The sequence below is a fragment of the Mixophyes fleayi genome, chromosome 7 (genome assembly GCF_038048845.1).
Source record: "Mixophyes fleayi isolate aMixFle1 chromosome 7, aMixFle1.hap1, whole genome shotgun sequence".
In the NCBI taxonomy this organism is placed as follows: domain Eukaryota; kingdom Metazoa; phylum Chordata; class Amphibia; order Anura; family Limnodynastidae; genus Mixophyes; species Mixophyes fleayi.
Genome location: NC_134408.1, coordinates 70,397,701 through 70,413,161, shown reverse-complemented (window position 1 = coordinate 70,413,161; position 15,461 = coordinate 70,397,701). Strand labels below are relative to the sequence as shown.

Below are 15,461 nucleotides of genomic sequence, written 5' to 3'. Positions count from 1 at the left end.
TATATATCACAATTTTTATACAAAAGCAAACAAATCGGTTTGAAGAAGAGAGAGGAACTCAAGAGTACTATGACTACTTGTCTAGAATACATTAGTCAACTACCTCCAACATATACCTCAAATTTTAATAAAATAAATATTGTATAAACTATGAATCATCAAGGAAAAAAATATAATTGAAAATAACAAAATGATTAAAAATTGGTCAATATGGGGAATTGAACCCTGATCGATATGTTACTGGAACCATGTATAATTATGTTAAGCCACAGGTCCTTCTGATATTCTAAAGGGGAAGAAAATACATATACGGAACAATAAGGGGGATGGTATTTGAAACACTGTAATGATGTAAAACAGCATGCTGAAGCATTCATAGAGTATGGAAAAAGGAAATGAAAATAACCAATCTTATATAAATATATATAAAAACAATTGAGGTCATAGATTACAATGATAAAGAACTAGTGAAAGACAAAAAGAAACTAATAAGCTTGTGGGGAAAAAAAGTTCTATACAAATAATGAATGACAATCAATAATAAAGAAAACAGTATTGATATACAAGGGAAAAAATGATGGCCATTTAAACCCCTGAAAATGTAAGCATATTAAAATGGCTGAAATTATGTATAATTGAATTCCAAATGCTCGTTCAACCCTTCTGGCATCAGAGTCCGTCATTTAAAAATCCAGAAGGTCTCCCTTTCACAGAGAGTTTTAATTCTGTCCCCACCTCTAGTTGTTGGTTTTATGGACTCAATGATGACCACACTTAAACCTGAGGGGTCAGCAGAATGTGTATTATTGAAATGTCTAGATACACTATGCTTTTCCACTTTATTGATTATATTCCGTCTATGCTCCATGGGGGGTATTCAATTGTTTCTTTTAACGCGCTAAAAGAAAAAAACGAGCGCTCGAAAAAAACTTCATATTATACGGTAATTTTGCGCGCGTAAACAGTTAATACGGTACTTACTCGCTGCCAGCGGGCTGAATTTCAGCTCGCTGCTCAGGGAGCTGCGAGATGAAATTTATCGAGTAATTACCGTATTAACGGTAATATTTTTAGAGCGTTCGTTTTTTTTTGTTTTAGCGCGTTAAAAGAAACAATTGAATACCCCCCCATGAGTCTTATTTTACAGTTCTAGTCGTTCTACCCACGAACTGAAGGCCACAGGGACACTGCAGTACGTAGATAGCGAAAATGGTACTACAATTGTAAAAACCTGGTATAGTAAAGATTTTTTGTGAAAAGTAAGATATCACTTCTCTATCTTTATTCCTTATATAATGACAAGTTGTACAGCGTGATTTTCCACATTTGAAATTCCCTTTTATGTTACCCAAAATCTTGGGATTCTTCTTCCTTATTCATTATTGGCTGGAAATAACTAGGAGCTAGCAGGTTTTTTTAAAATGTTTTATTCTTTTTAAAGATCACTGAGGGATGTTCTGGAATCTCAGTGTTTAAAATAGAATCTTGTTTCAAAATATGGTAATTCTTTTTGATAATACATTTTATTACCATTATTTTGTGTTGTATTTGGAAATACATTTCAGATTACCAATTTTATCAGTTTTTCTATCTTTTATTGCATTGTTTTTCAGCTCTAGAAGAGAATTTTGTTCGCCCCATACAGTCCATTCCATATATACCGGCATTCGAAGTGGCCCATGTAGATATTAGCATAGCTGGGTGCGAACCTCGTGCCCATGGCCGTCCCAGTTATCTCTAAATAATACTCAGAATTAAAGAGGAAATAATTATGAGTTAAAATATAAGTAATGGAATCTACAATAAAATTGCGCTATCCTCCCTCCATCTTACTTCCCCACAATTTATCTTGAACAACTTCCACACCTTTTTTGAGTGGAATGTTCGCATATAAAGCTGTAACATCCAATGCAACAAAATGAAATGGAGATTTCCAAGATAGATCTTTTAAAACTCTTAATAAATGCGTAGTGTCCTTAATGTATGATTTTAAAGAGGTGGCAAATTCTTGTAAATAATAATCGCTCAGTGCTTAAAGACCCAATGCCTTAAACAATTGGGCGTCCTGGTGGTGAAGTGAGGGATTTGGGAATTTTGGGTAAAAAATAAAATGTTGGTGTTATAGGGTATGGAACCATAAATAATGCCAACAATCCCTAGAAATAATCCCCTCAGTTAGGGCTTTGTTTAACAGCTTTTTAAGGGCATCTCGATTTTCATTTGAAGGATTTTTATCCATTTTTAAATAGAGATTAGTGTTGTTTAACTGTCTATATGCTTCTTTCAAATAGTCTGTTAAATCAAGTATAACAACTCCTCCCACTTTGTCTGCAGGCTTTATAATAATATTCGGATCAGAATGAAGTTTTTTAAGAGCAAGCCATTCTTCTTTGGATAAATTTCTAATTTCCATCTTATATCTCTACTTATTTCTATTTTTGGATAAGTCCTTTCTTGCATAAATCTTTAAAGTCTGTTAACGTAGATTTATAAAAACATTGAATAGCTGTGCTCTTTTGTTGAGTGGGAAACAAGTTGGATTTTAACTTGAACTCATTTTTCATAGGGCTTATAGCTTTTTCATTAATTTCTATATCTTGAGTATAAATAATGAGATCATATATCGGGATAGTGGTTTCAGTATTACCTAGCATATTATTTTCCAACCAGAGATCCTCTAGAATCTCCAGAGGTTCTGAATCTTTTCATATCTGGCAACACAGGTGAGTGGTCATCCAAACCAATTTTTTTTTTATTTTTTATGAGCAAAAAATCGTTGTCTACATAAATATCTGGTATATTGGTTTAACTCTCCAAAAAGATGAAAGAGATTGGGGTCGATACTGTAAACGTGTCTAGAACATTTGACACCATCTTATATCAAGGTCTGCCACTTGGTATTACATTCCAGTTGATTAAAAGTAATTTATTTATACTAATGTTTTAAAGACACATCCTTTCTTTCAATTCTACAGAAATAAATGCAAGTGTAAACATATGTAATTAACCATTTCATTGAAAATGAGCATAGGGTCCCCCTAATAAAGTAAAAACATACCATGCCTCGTGATGAATAGGCTGGAGCCTCCATAGAAGTGAGGGCAAAAAAATATATCAGTCCCATGGTGAAAAGTGTTGGGGCTCTTCCTGGTACCCATTGGCTGTGAATATCAGGGTAATGAGGAACATTGGGACCACACCCACTCTTTTCCTCCCGCAGCGACGAACTCTTCTGCACCCTGGATCCACCTCACTCATTAGTCTAAACAAAAAAAAAACCTCACACCCACGAATCATTCTACCATGTCCTTTTTTTTTTTCTTGCACTGCTCTTACTAATGGCTGCTGGCAACATAACACCAAACCACATTAAATCCTCTTTATCTGCTCACACTACTCATTGCACCCCAAAACTTCCAATCAACAACAAACGCTCACATTTTTTGTGCTTCTTGTAACAGGATGGACCCCCTATGTCACCCTGTCTGTTGTCGCTGGGGATTGGCTGGGCTTACTTTGCCTCCGTCCCCAATCCCAAACCTCCCCCCCTGTTGCAATAGAGGAGCCTGCTGCCACCACTAGGTTCCTACACCGGCACCTAGAACCGCTTCCTTCTGGGTAACTCTCACTGCTAGGGTACCCCCTTGCTGGTACACCTGGGCTGGTATACCTGACTTCTTGCCTTCAGCTCAGGGTTGCTGTGGAGGGTTCCCCTTGGCCTATCACCCTGGCCAGAGCTGCAGGTAGCGGGCAAAATGTTGGTATTGGAATGCTGGGTCCAGCTCAGAACAACCGGAGAATGGATTAGATTTGGGTCTAATCTATAGGTCACAGGAATTTACAGCAGGGCAAGTAGTCGTCAAAGTAGGTTCTCGAAGCAAAATTATGTTTTATTAGCTCCAGTGTCCTAATAATGACAGGCACAGTCACTAGTTGAGGTACTAGTGACATTTAGAATGATACAGAGGGTATGAACATTACATGCTCAAACAGGCCACTTTATATACAGTTCTGTCATAACTCCTGGCAGGGGGTAACGCCGCCCCCGGATCCTCCCCGGCCGCAACATGGCTGAGTTATTTTTAGTATCAGGATACAATATGTTTCCCAAACATGGATTTACATGCAATGCAAAGTTAACAATATATACACTACTCTGTTATATGCTAAAACTTCCTGCTAGCTAACAGGCTAAACAAACGTGTTGGTCATTGAGTGATGAACAAGGCTAATTAGCATGAGTTTACCTGTCTCTAGGCATTTTCAAAAACACATCCACTCCGTTCCGTTCTATTGCTAACTTGGGAATTCCCAAACAAAAGTTACAACCCCAAACGACATTTCCATACAAAATACATCTCAATGTAACACGATAAGTGCATTTGCAATTATATACATTGGTGTCTGCATTACTAATTGAAAAAGATTTCTGCAATAAATTAATTCTACATTATCCAGTCACAAATAAGTTATTTATAAGTGATCCAGCCACACTCCTTAACTGCTGAGCACCACATAGGAAGTCTTGCTCAATAGCAGACTTATTTTACTATAAATTTTTCCCTCATCTTCCATCACTGCCTTTTCACTTACCCAGCTAACCTGCTTCACTTCTCTAATAATCACACAGTCTTCTAACGCCTTATATCTCTTTGCCACCTTCAGCTCTCTTTTTTGCCCACTTGCACCACCTTCTCCAGCATTCCTCAATATTCTTTCAGTCCATTTTACCCATAACTGATGACAAAGTCTCCCTACAAGAAACCATCTCTTAGCCCCGCCCCTCTCTTCATTTGTCACCATCATTTCTCTCCTTTGCCTCCAATCTACTTGAGTGTCTTGTGCAGAACTGCCTATCTCTTTTTTTTCTTCGCTCACTTCATTCGTAACTCTCTCCAATCAGGCATCTGCCTCCAATATTCCACTGAGACTGCCTTCACAAAAGTCATCAGTGGTCTACTTACAGCAATGTTTAATCATCCGTTCTTTATACTAACCTTACTGAAATTCTCTTTAGCTTTCTGCATCATGTACCAGCCTCTTCGCCTATATTCCTTTCACCCATCACTATTGGCCCTCATGGCACAGTTCTTTTCTGGTCCACTTCCTACTTCTGGCACATCTTTTTCTCCACTGCCACTATCTGTTGGGGTCCCGCAAAGCTTCTGTTCTTGGACATTTTCTTTTCTCACTGTAGACCTCTTGGTGAATTAATTCACTATTTCAGCCTCTAGTACCACCTCTACATTGATGACACCCGAAACTACCTCTTCTCCCCTAAACTCTCTAATTCTCTAATATCTATTGTGACCAAGTGTCCATCTGCTATTTCTACACGGATGTCCAAAAGCTCAACATATCCAAATCCAAGTTTGTTTTGTTCCCTCCTTCCAGACTTACGATATGCCCTTAAATCTCAATCACAATACCTTTTATCATCCCAAGTCTCTGTTTTCTGCTTTAAGCCTCATATGTGTTGCAGTCTTGTTGCCTTCATCTTGTAAATATTACTAGAATAAGCCTCTTTCTTGTAATAATGGAAGAAAGCCCTTGAATATTTGTGGTGAATGTAAATGTGTATATTATGTGTGGTTGCTTCATTTTTTTTATGTGAGTGGTATAGTACTTCTATTTCACTAGAATTTTTTTCAATGTCTATGTTTTGAACATCTGGCCAAAAGTATTTTACCAGGAATAAATACATTGAGAGACTGCTCTGACTCCTCTTGTCTTCAAGTATATCCTGGATGCATTACAAAATGTCTCATATAAATATTTAAAAAGAACACATCATGGAATCTCTAGTGAAGAAATTAGTTGAAAGCTAGAGTATATGTATTTTTCTTTTGAAATCCACTCAACTTTTGTTAATAACACATGATATGTTCACTGTGCTTGGATTTTTTTGTTTATTATTTCTTTAAATTTTCTAAATAAAATGTATTTTGATTACAGATACAGAAGAAGATGATCATTTCATAAGAAATGAGTGGCCCTCCCAGCCCAAGTCAATACAGTATAGTATGTGCAATATGCTGTCACGAAAGATGAAGACTCTTGGATATTCTCAGTCTCCTGAAAGCATCTCCTCATGCTATAGGACTGTCAAATCTAAGCAGTCAGTCAGCAGAAACAAGAAGTTTTGTTTGCTCCTACAGGATCCAGATGCTGGGTCATCCTTCAGTGATTCAACGGAGGACTCGTTTGACCAAGGTTACTAGTTTCACAAAGCAAAAGTTCAAACACAGACAGGGAACATCTGTTATTCATGATAATATGATAATTTCTTGTTGGCTATATATCTGTTTTGCAGCTTCAACTGCTTTTCTTTGTATTTTTAGTGTTTCTCTTTTTGGCTCTTGGTGTTTTGTTTTTTGTCTCCCATCAGTCTGCCGTTTTGCTGTTTTACTTTTTCTTTTTTTTTTTTTACTTGGCATGAAGGTTCCATCTGAAAACCTTTTTTGTATTTTGATAATGTGTGGGTGTGTAATTTGTTTGTATCATACAATTCTATTAAACTTACTAAATTTATTTTTTAACAAAACCAGTGTACTTTGTGTATCTTGTGATACCTTCTAAGTTGTTAATATAGGTTTGGCTTTTATTCATTCTGCTTCTTTCCCGTTTCCGCCTACCCTTTACATCACTCCGAGGATTATCACATGCTGATGGAGTCCTGTAGTATCCATTTTTCAAATATCCCTTCTTAAAACAGGGCTTTGCTTCATAGCTACATAGAAAACTAGTTTTTTTTTTCCACATATTTGATTGTTGTTGTAGTCTTGTTTATTAATTCAAGTGATCAAATTATATGTTTTAGTAATGCTGTGAACAAATAGGTGTTTTTGAGACCATAGTTTGTATATGCATAAAAGTAATCTTAATATTATTCTAAAATACTTATTTCTATTTTTCATTTTTAAAAAATTGTTTTTAGACTGTTTAACCATACAAAGTTTCCGAATTTTTTGTCTTAAACTAATAATTTATATTAATAAAACATGTATTGCCTGCAATTACAGCATTATTGTAAGTCAAGTATTACATACGTTTGTGCAAAATTTGTAAATTTCCATAACCTATAACTTTTCAGTCTGGCTGAGGGATATTTGAGTAATGGACATTGCAAAGACCTGCTGTAATACTAAAAATGTGCAGAAATTAACCAAAGTTTTCTAGAATGCTTGCTTTTTCCTTGCAGCTGCTTGAGCATTCCTTCACCCCTGACCCTTACCCATGATGCTTTGAATGTCTGTATCGGTTTCTTGCATTTGCTCTTACGCTGTTCTAAGGAAGCAAAGTGATTGGCTGGAGTAGGGCAGACACCGCACAGCCTGGGTCAGATTGCAAGTCACCAGAACCTTGATCTCTGTAAAGTAGGTAACTTCTGAACATCAACATCTCTAGCAATAAAACGTCCACTCTGACATCTGATCTCATGTATATTAAATTGAGTGATGTATGTCTGAATAAAGTAGTCTGGGCTACCAGGCAATATATTATACACTGTTATCTAAAATTATATGAATTAACTAGATTTGCGCAGTGTTCTATCTAACCAAATCCATAGTTGAAGATACCAGCAATGAAAAAAAAATAACTTAATTTAAACAAAATTTATTTTGAAATATTCCCCAGATAAATATTTGTTTTTTTGCATGCTGACATTGCATTCTACCATTGCACTCAATCTCAATTGTAAATTAATTTTTTTTAATGGTTAAAATCATATCTGCTTTAAAATATGTAAGATATTTCTTATATTAACTACATCTAATAATTTAAGAGTGGTACAGTAAGCTCATTAAAGAGCATATCTGGTAAGTTTTATCATTAAGCAATTACATTAAAATATATTGAATATTAAATGTTCACAATTTTATAACATCAGTAAAATTTTTTTGCAGTAATGCAGTATTTTTATAGCACACTTTTAATAATTTCTTCGAATCTACTGCAATATGCATTGTGTGTATTTTTATTTATTCCAGTGCTATGTTAGCACTTTTTGTTTATTGCTTTAAACAATGGTATAGCTTTCTTTAGATAAATAAAATAATAATAACATAAATAAAAATGTTACTGTACTGAATACCAGTATGTTTTTTTCCTGAATTAATTATATTTTTATTCTTAAATATGAGTAAATATTCTTACAGTATACACTCTTAATATGAATAAGAATAGGTAGAGCTCAATAAAGGTGCTTGATGGTTAAGTGCCAGATGTGCACTTACACATTAAACAGTTTTTAACATGTCTGTGTAGTTTGCCTGCTCTAGTATTAATAAATCTAACCACTAAGGTTTCATATTTGTAGGTAGAGTTTCTTCTTTATATGATGAAGGATATGATTGTGAGAAAAGACCCATTAGCTGTCTATGGTCTGCCTTCATCTAGCCTGCTTTGTATGCTATGCCTGACATTGTGACAGAAAATTGTATTACAATCTTGAATGGGTCAGAATTGTGTTCATTGTCTTTATATTTTCTCTCTCCTTGCTAGAATGCTTTAGAATTCATCCTATTTATGGTAGTCTTTGATAACTTAAAAATGTCATTTATTTAACAGCATTTCACTGCAGAAAAATACAGTATACTGTGCTCTAAGTATTCAACAGCATGAGCTAACCTTTTTATCTGGTCATTTTTTTTATTTCTTGGAAAGCTCTCAACGGTTTGGATACCTGTTATATGCATGATTTGTTCCTGAATTTGAACTAGAATATTTCCTTTTTAAATAAACATCATACTTTATCCATCAATTCTAAATTTTTAAATGTAATCTTAATACTTGAAATTGAAAACTAACTTAATGGAATGTAAAATGTTTGTTTGAGATCCTAAAATCAGTTTTGAATTTCATAAATTTCTTTATTTTTATTGTTGTAATTGATGTAACTATAAATATGGCAGTTGCTCTGTACCTTTTTTGTTTTCTCTTTTTTTTTTACAGGTACATAGTGCGATCACTTGGGAGCAACTCTATTATTTTAGTCTTTTTTTTTGGTGCATGTTTTTCATTTAATAATTATGTAGCTGCACGGGGCCTGAAATGCTCTTCCTATATGTTCAGCTGTTCAGCTCTCTGCCTTTTGTCAAGCCTCTTAAAACATTACCGCTTGAGGTATTTAAACAAAAAACATTCTTCAAATTTAACAGCACTGTCTATCCATTATAAGAGTGGACAGATTTAAGGCTAAAGTTTTTGACAAGATATGTCTGGTATCGGCCATAAGTGTGATTAATAAGCTGCATTTGCAGCTCAGTACTCATACTGTTTGAATATCTGTGAAACCAACTTCGGGTTTGCTGCAAAACAGAGATGAGAACTCATAATTTTGTTCTGTTAGTGTTCCTCCATCTCTGTCATCACTGGAATTCGAGAATTAATTAGTGTACTAGGATTTCCTGCCAACATTGGCAACTTGAGATTTCATAAGAGGTACTATCTGGTGGTCATTTGCGGACTTGCTTCTATGTTATCTGGGATCTGCAATTAAAATGTATTTTATACGTAAGGGTTGTTTCCTGTAAATTGAAACTAAAACATTTGGTAGGGGTTATTTTTGGAAGAGAGAGTTATGTTATGGCGGTAATAAATAATATATAGTAGTATTAAAATGTTTGAGATTTTCAAAACATTTATAGAGAAGGTTAAGAAAAAACAAGGATACATTTTAAGATACCAATTTTTTGAGCCATGCAAACTGACTTATACTGTTCTACAGCCTCACATGTGGCTTGTTGTTGATTAGGGAAGCTGGCTACATCCTATATTTATAGAGAAATTGTGGTATATTAGGGGCACATTACAGCTTCATCCTCTCTGATTCGTTATATTACGCCAAATGTTATGACATTGCAGTTTGCACAGCATACAATTCACAAATTGTTGGTGAGAAGACATTACTATCAAATTATGCATTTGCATTTCTGCACATACAGTTTTATATGTAGCAAGCTGGTGCTTTCAAGTTAGCGTAAATGGAAGAATTACTAATGGCTAATGCTGCATGTGACCAATTGGTGACTTGTTGCCAATCACTGGTTTATTAAATCTCCAAGCCTCTTATACTTTCTATGCACAAACACAATATATTATAAATCTATTAAATTTGTGTATAAGCATTTAGAGAACTGTTGACAAAGTGATGAAGAATTAGACAGCCCTGAGCAATGCAATATCTCATCTGATATCTCTGTGCAATTACATTTAACGTATTTTCAAACATTGCATTCAAAGTTCTTTTTTAAAAAGCACCTTCTATTTTTTAATAGTTTACTTTTATAGATGTTTTACATTCCATTATGATGACAAGACTAAAAATTCAGCATTTGAAACACTGTTATGGTTTGAATTTTCAAAGGTATGTCCTGTATTTTTTCTGACGTATTTCAAGAGGCAACAGTGGTTACACAACTGCCTCAATATTAAAATCAAAAAGTTTGCTATCAACATAATATTTCATGATTATTCAGTAATATAAGTCTATGTTATGTTAATGTCCTATACCATTAAAGCCCTGTGCCTTTTCACTCATGTTTTTTGACAATGTTCTGGAGTATGTTACGGGAAAATATTTTATCATTTATGACCCTGAATACTGACAGTATTCTAATAATAGTTGTATTAAGATGCACAAAACAATTTGATACTTAATGTAAGCTCTTTCTTTGTTTGTTAGATTATAGCTCAGAAGAGGAGGAAGATTATGTTGGTAATGATATAGAACAGTTCTCTGGCCCAGACATTGAGGATAGTGGACTAGGTCTTCTTGCTCGGTTTGCTGCCAGTTTACAACCCAGTCCTATCATATCTCCACCTTTATCCAAAATTCAGCTGAAACACAAACAAATGTCAGATGAAGGGAGACAAGGATTAATTGGTAAGTTTTATCAAACATCTATAGCAACCATTTGTTCAGACCTCTATGCACATAATTTAATTTACTTCTGCTTTTTTTTGCATACTAATTTTTTTAAAATGTCAGTATCACCTTCACAATACACAAAGTACAATACTGTCAAATCCATATAACACATTCCCATGTTTTTCTTGAATTTATTATTTTCATGGTCCTTTTATTCTGTAGTGCTTTTCAACAGCTAAATTCAGTTGAATGTACCCACATACAGTATTTGTACTGTATAACAATTTGTGTCCTACTGTAAGTGTTCATTATTGCATTTCATAGTTCAGTATTGTATATATTCCAAATACAGCATACAAGCCCTGTTAATTTTAGTCTCATAAGAATTAATTTTGAGAGGCCTGATGAGAGGTGGGGCTATACCTAGGGCAGAAGCCCTGGGGCCAGGGTCTCTGGGGATACAGTGGGCCCAAGCTAGTTAAAACATAGAACAATCACCGTCTGACCCCCTCGAATATCCAGCTCATGACCTGAGAGAGAACAACAGTGGTATCCTCTAGCCCTGGGGTCCGTGATCGCTATCCCCAACTTTGCATGTAGAGTTGAATGCAGTTTGCAGTCTGATTGTACACATAAAATCTGGGCTGCAAATATTGCACTGGCACAGTGGTTCCCAAACTTTTGCAGTTCGCGGCACCCTTAGAGTCTCCATAATTTTTTTAAGGCACCCCTCCAAAATAATTACCGAGCAGTCCTGTTTTAGAAGTAGTTGAGTCAAAAAATTGTAATAAGTATTTAGGTCAGGACAGAAATGCTTATTTAGTTGTATGCAAAAATGCCCCCTCTGCATCCAGACACTCTGCCCTCTCTCACGCTGCCCCCTCTGCCCTCTGTCACGATGTCCCCTTTCCTCTGCCCTCTGTCACGCTGTCCCCCCTCCTCTGCCCTCTGTCCCCCCTCCTCTGCCCTCTGTCACGCTGTCTCCCTCCTGTCACGATGTCCCCCTCCACTGCCCCTCTCACGCTGTCCTCCTCCTCTGCCCACTGTCCCCCTCCTCTGCCCTCTGTCACGCTGTCTCCCTCCTGTCACGCTGTCCCCCTCCCCTGCCCCTCCCAGCTCCTCTGCCCTCTGTCCCAGCTCCTTTGCCCTCTGTCACTCTCCTCTGTCCCCTCCTGTCACGTTGTCACTCTCCTCTGTCCCCTCCTGTCACGCTGTCACTCTCCTCTGTCCCCTCCTGTCACGCTGTTACTCTGCCACTCTGCTCTGTCCCCTCCTGTCACGCTGTCACTCTGCTCTGTCCCCTCCTGTCACGCTGTCACTCTGCTCTGTCCCCTCCTGTCACGCTGTCACTCTCCTCTGTCCCCTCCTGTCACGCTGTCACTCTGCTCTGTCCCCTTCTGTCACTCCTCTGCACTCTCTCACTTTGACCCCTCTGCCGTGCGCTAGCAATTAAAAAAATCAAACAGAAACACTTACCAATCCGCGCGGCGCCAGGACCCAGCATCCTCCTCTCTCACGCAGCAGCTGTCACTGATATGACAGCTGCGTGAGAGAGGAGGATGCTGGGTCCCTGCGCCGCGCGGATTGGTAAGTGTTTCTGTTTGATTTTTTTATGGCTGGCCCGCGGCACCCCTGAGACAGCGCCGCGGTTTGGGAACCGCCGCACTGGCAGTTAAAAATCCCTGATGAAGTCCAAGAGAACGAAACATGTAGGGTTTTGTCCTCACAATATTATTTTTTAGAGGCATTTTTAGCTCCCAGTGCAATATTTGTGGAACAATCACACCTGCTGATCCGTACAGCTAAGTGTTCCTCCTTGGCATCAACTTTACCGTGGATTCAGATAAGCGCTGTTTTTATGCTACCTTTTACAATGAAGTGCTTATAAATGAGAGCTGAGGATTCTGCCTGCAGTACCTCTATTGTGCATTCAAGAGATAAGCTTTATTTATATTTGAAAAATGTTCATTCAATAGTTTAATTGATTGTACATTAATTACTACACAATAAGCTCCCTTTCTCCCTATGTTTTTTTTATTACAGATATATATACGTATAGCCATCACTTTTAGGTCCTGAAGGAGAAGGATGTGCTTCTAATTCCTAATACAATATTTATGCTTAATAGAAAAATAGGAGCGCAAGACACTTTCTCTTCAGTACATATAGATACCACTCAACAGAATATTAAAAAAGTTTTATTTATTAAAAATCAAAGACTCAAATAAGCCATATTAAAAAAAACATTATTGAACCTGGAGTTAAAATATACAACATAAATAGACAAAACAGCTTATAAGTTTTTTTTGTGTCTAATAAATTTTTGATATTTTCTTTTATATTGTCCTTATCTGATACCTGATTATCAAATTCTTATAGTATATAAGATTATCGATGGTGCACAGCACAACTTATTACCGCGATATTGAAAATATAATTTTTCAACAGAATCTTACACAAACTTTTTAGTAATCAGCTGTAAACAAATGTTTGTACTGCATAGATATTAAGATCCACACCTTTCAAAGATAAAACCGGGACCTTGGATGCACGTCCCTCCTTCTGATGTCCAATACCAATGAGCCACTATTAATAACGAGACCTGTATTACCTGCAATCAGCCGATTATCCAGCAGACGGCATCTATAATTGTAATTGTCAAACACACCGCATAATAAAATATCTGTTTGTTTCCAGGTAGTCTCTGGGCACTTCAGTATTCAAATTGCTTATCAGTTTGGAACAAAGAGTGGGTAAATAGTAGCAGAACTTTAGTTTACATTTCCATCAATCAGTTAGTGAAGTATTTCCAGATTCCAATATTTCATAAAATTTGTTGATAAATCAATTTGACCGGTTTCTCCACACTGGATTGTGGTTTCTTCAGATATAGCAATCAACATTTAGAGGTCTCCTTATAAACCTCTTTGCACCAATCAGGAAACATAGAAATGATAAAAAATAGTATTTTTGTTTTTTAAATCTCTTTTTTCAGACTGCATCAAATATAAACCATAACAGGAGGCCCAAAAGCAAAAATATCAATACAAACACAATAAATATCTTGTTAGAACAAAGAGACAGAAAAAAAATATATTACAAAATCAATGAGACAAAACAAGGGTAGACATACCATACTCGTTCGAGTGCTTAAACAATTCGGCAGCTAGGATGCAGGAAATTCTTTTGTGTTATTTAAAGTGAGGGAAGGGAAGTGGGTGGGGAAAAGAAAGGATAGGTGAGAAATGGAGAGGGGGTCCTAAATGGGGAGGAAGGCAATAATGGAAAGTAAATCACAAGTCATTCTAGTCCAGGATTTGAGTGTTGTGAAATCGGAACCATGGATTCCAATCACATGAAATTTATGTAAGGTATCATTAAGGAGAGCGGTGATGTATTCCATGGATGAAACATGCCATTGTCTGTTCAGCAGTTCTGGTCTGGATGCAGGTAGTGCTTTTTTCCATGTCTGAGCTATCAGTAATTTGAAGCCATTGCTAACATGAATTATCAATTGGTCTATGGGTTTACTTACTGTAAACTGGGGCGCTGTTTGGAAATAGAAGTATAAGAGGGTCTTTGGGAAGATGGGTTCCAATGACTTGCTTGATTACATCTAGAGCAAAGTCTCAGAGCTTTTGGACAATGGAGCAATCTCACCATATGGGGAGGGAGGTATGTATCGAATCCACCGCTGTTTCTCCATCATCTGTTGGAAACTGAGTGATATAAAATACTGTGCAAAAGTTTTAGGCAGGTGTGGGAAAAAATCCTGCAAAGTAAGAATTCTTTAAAAAAATAGAAGTGTTAATAGTTTATTTTTATTCATTAACAAAATGCAAAGTGAATTAACAGAAGAGAAATCAAAATCAAAATCAGTACTTGGTGTGACCACCCTTTGCTTTCAAAACAGCTTCAATTCTTCTATTTCTAACCCCAGGGGGGATGTGTGACATCACCTTCGCTGGTAATTAGCCACACTTGCTCCCTTATATAAACAGGACCATTAGGGTGCCAGTATATTGGGTCAAACTTTGCTCCAGCATCCCAGTGTGTGGTTCAGTACTTCTATTGCTAACCTTTATTGGCATATTGACTACTCACTTGTACTCTGTTTTGGCTTTTGAAGATACTCGGTAACCGACTTCTGGCTACCTTGACCTCCCTTCTGGATTTCCCTTTCGTACTGCATTAGCTGCTTGGCATGATCTCGGACTGTTTGACTATCCACACACATATATTACTTCGCTGCGAGCTGACTTGTACAACTGAGACCTAAGGGGCCCTTGTGGAAAAATCCAAACATCCTTGTGGGGGTCCCTGGCGAAGACCAGGGGCGCGTTAGACTCCGCGCCTCCAGGTGCTGTCTTAGCATGTAGCCACCATACATTTACCAGTTCATGGCAGTATTCTCTGGACATGATGGATGGTACTAGAAAACCCTCGGCCTGGGTCCGTAGGGTCGGACAGTAGGAGTCTGAACAGGCTCAATTATTGCAGTATGTCTAGTTTCACATTTAGATTCCTGTCAGAATACCTTGGCAGCCTCACAGCTTACTCCCATCACATCCTCAGGCCCACCTTCCGC

General features: G+C 36.9%; 1 protein-coding gene across 5 annotated transcripts in view; it reads left to right on the top strand.

Annotated features, from left to right (window-relative positions):
• TNRC18 (trinucleotide repeat containing 18) overlaps window positions 1-15,461 on the top strand; it is a 655,441-nt gene that overhangs the window by 287,541 nt on the left and 352,439 nt on the right. For all 5 annotated transcript variants that reach the window (XM_075179957.1, XM_075179958.1, XM_075179955.1 and 2 more), the window contains 2 exons: window positions 5,956-6,213; window positions 10,688-10,888. In XM_075179957.1, coding sequence (XP_075036058.1) covers window positions 5,956-6,213; window positions 10,688-10,888 — 459 coding nt within the window. The remainder of the gene's footprint in view (window positions 1-5,955; window positions 6,214-10,687; window positions 10,889-15,461) is intronic.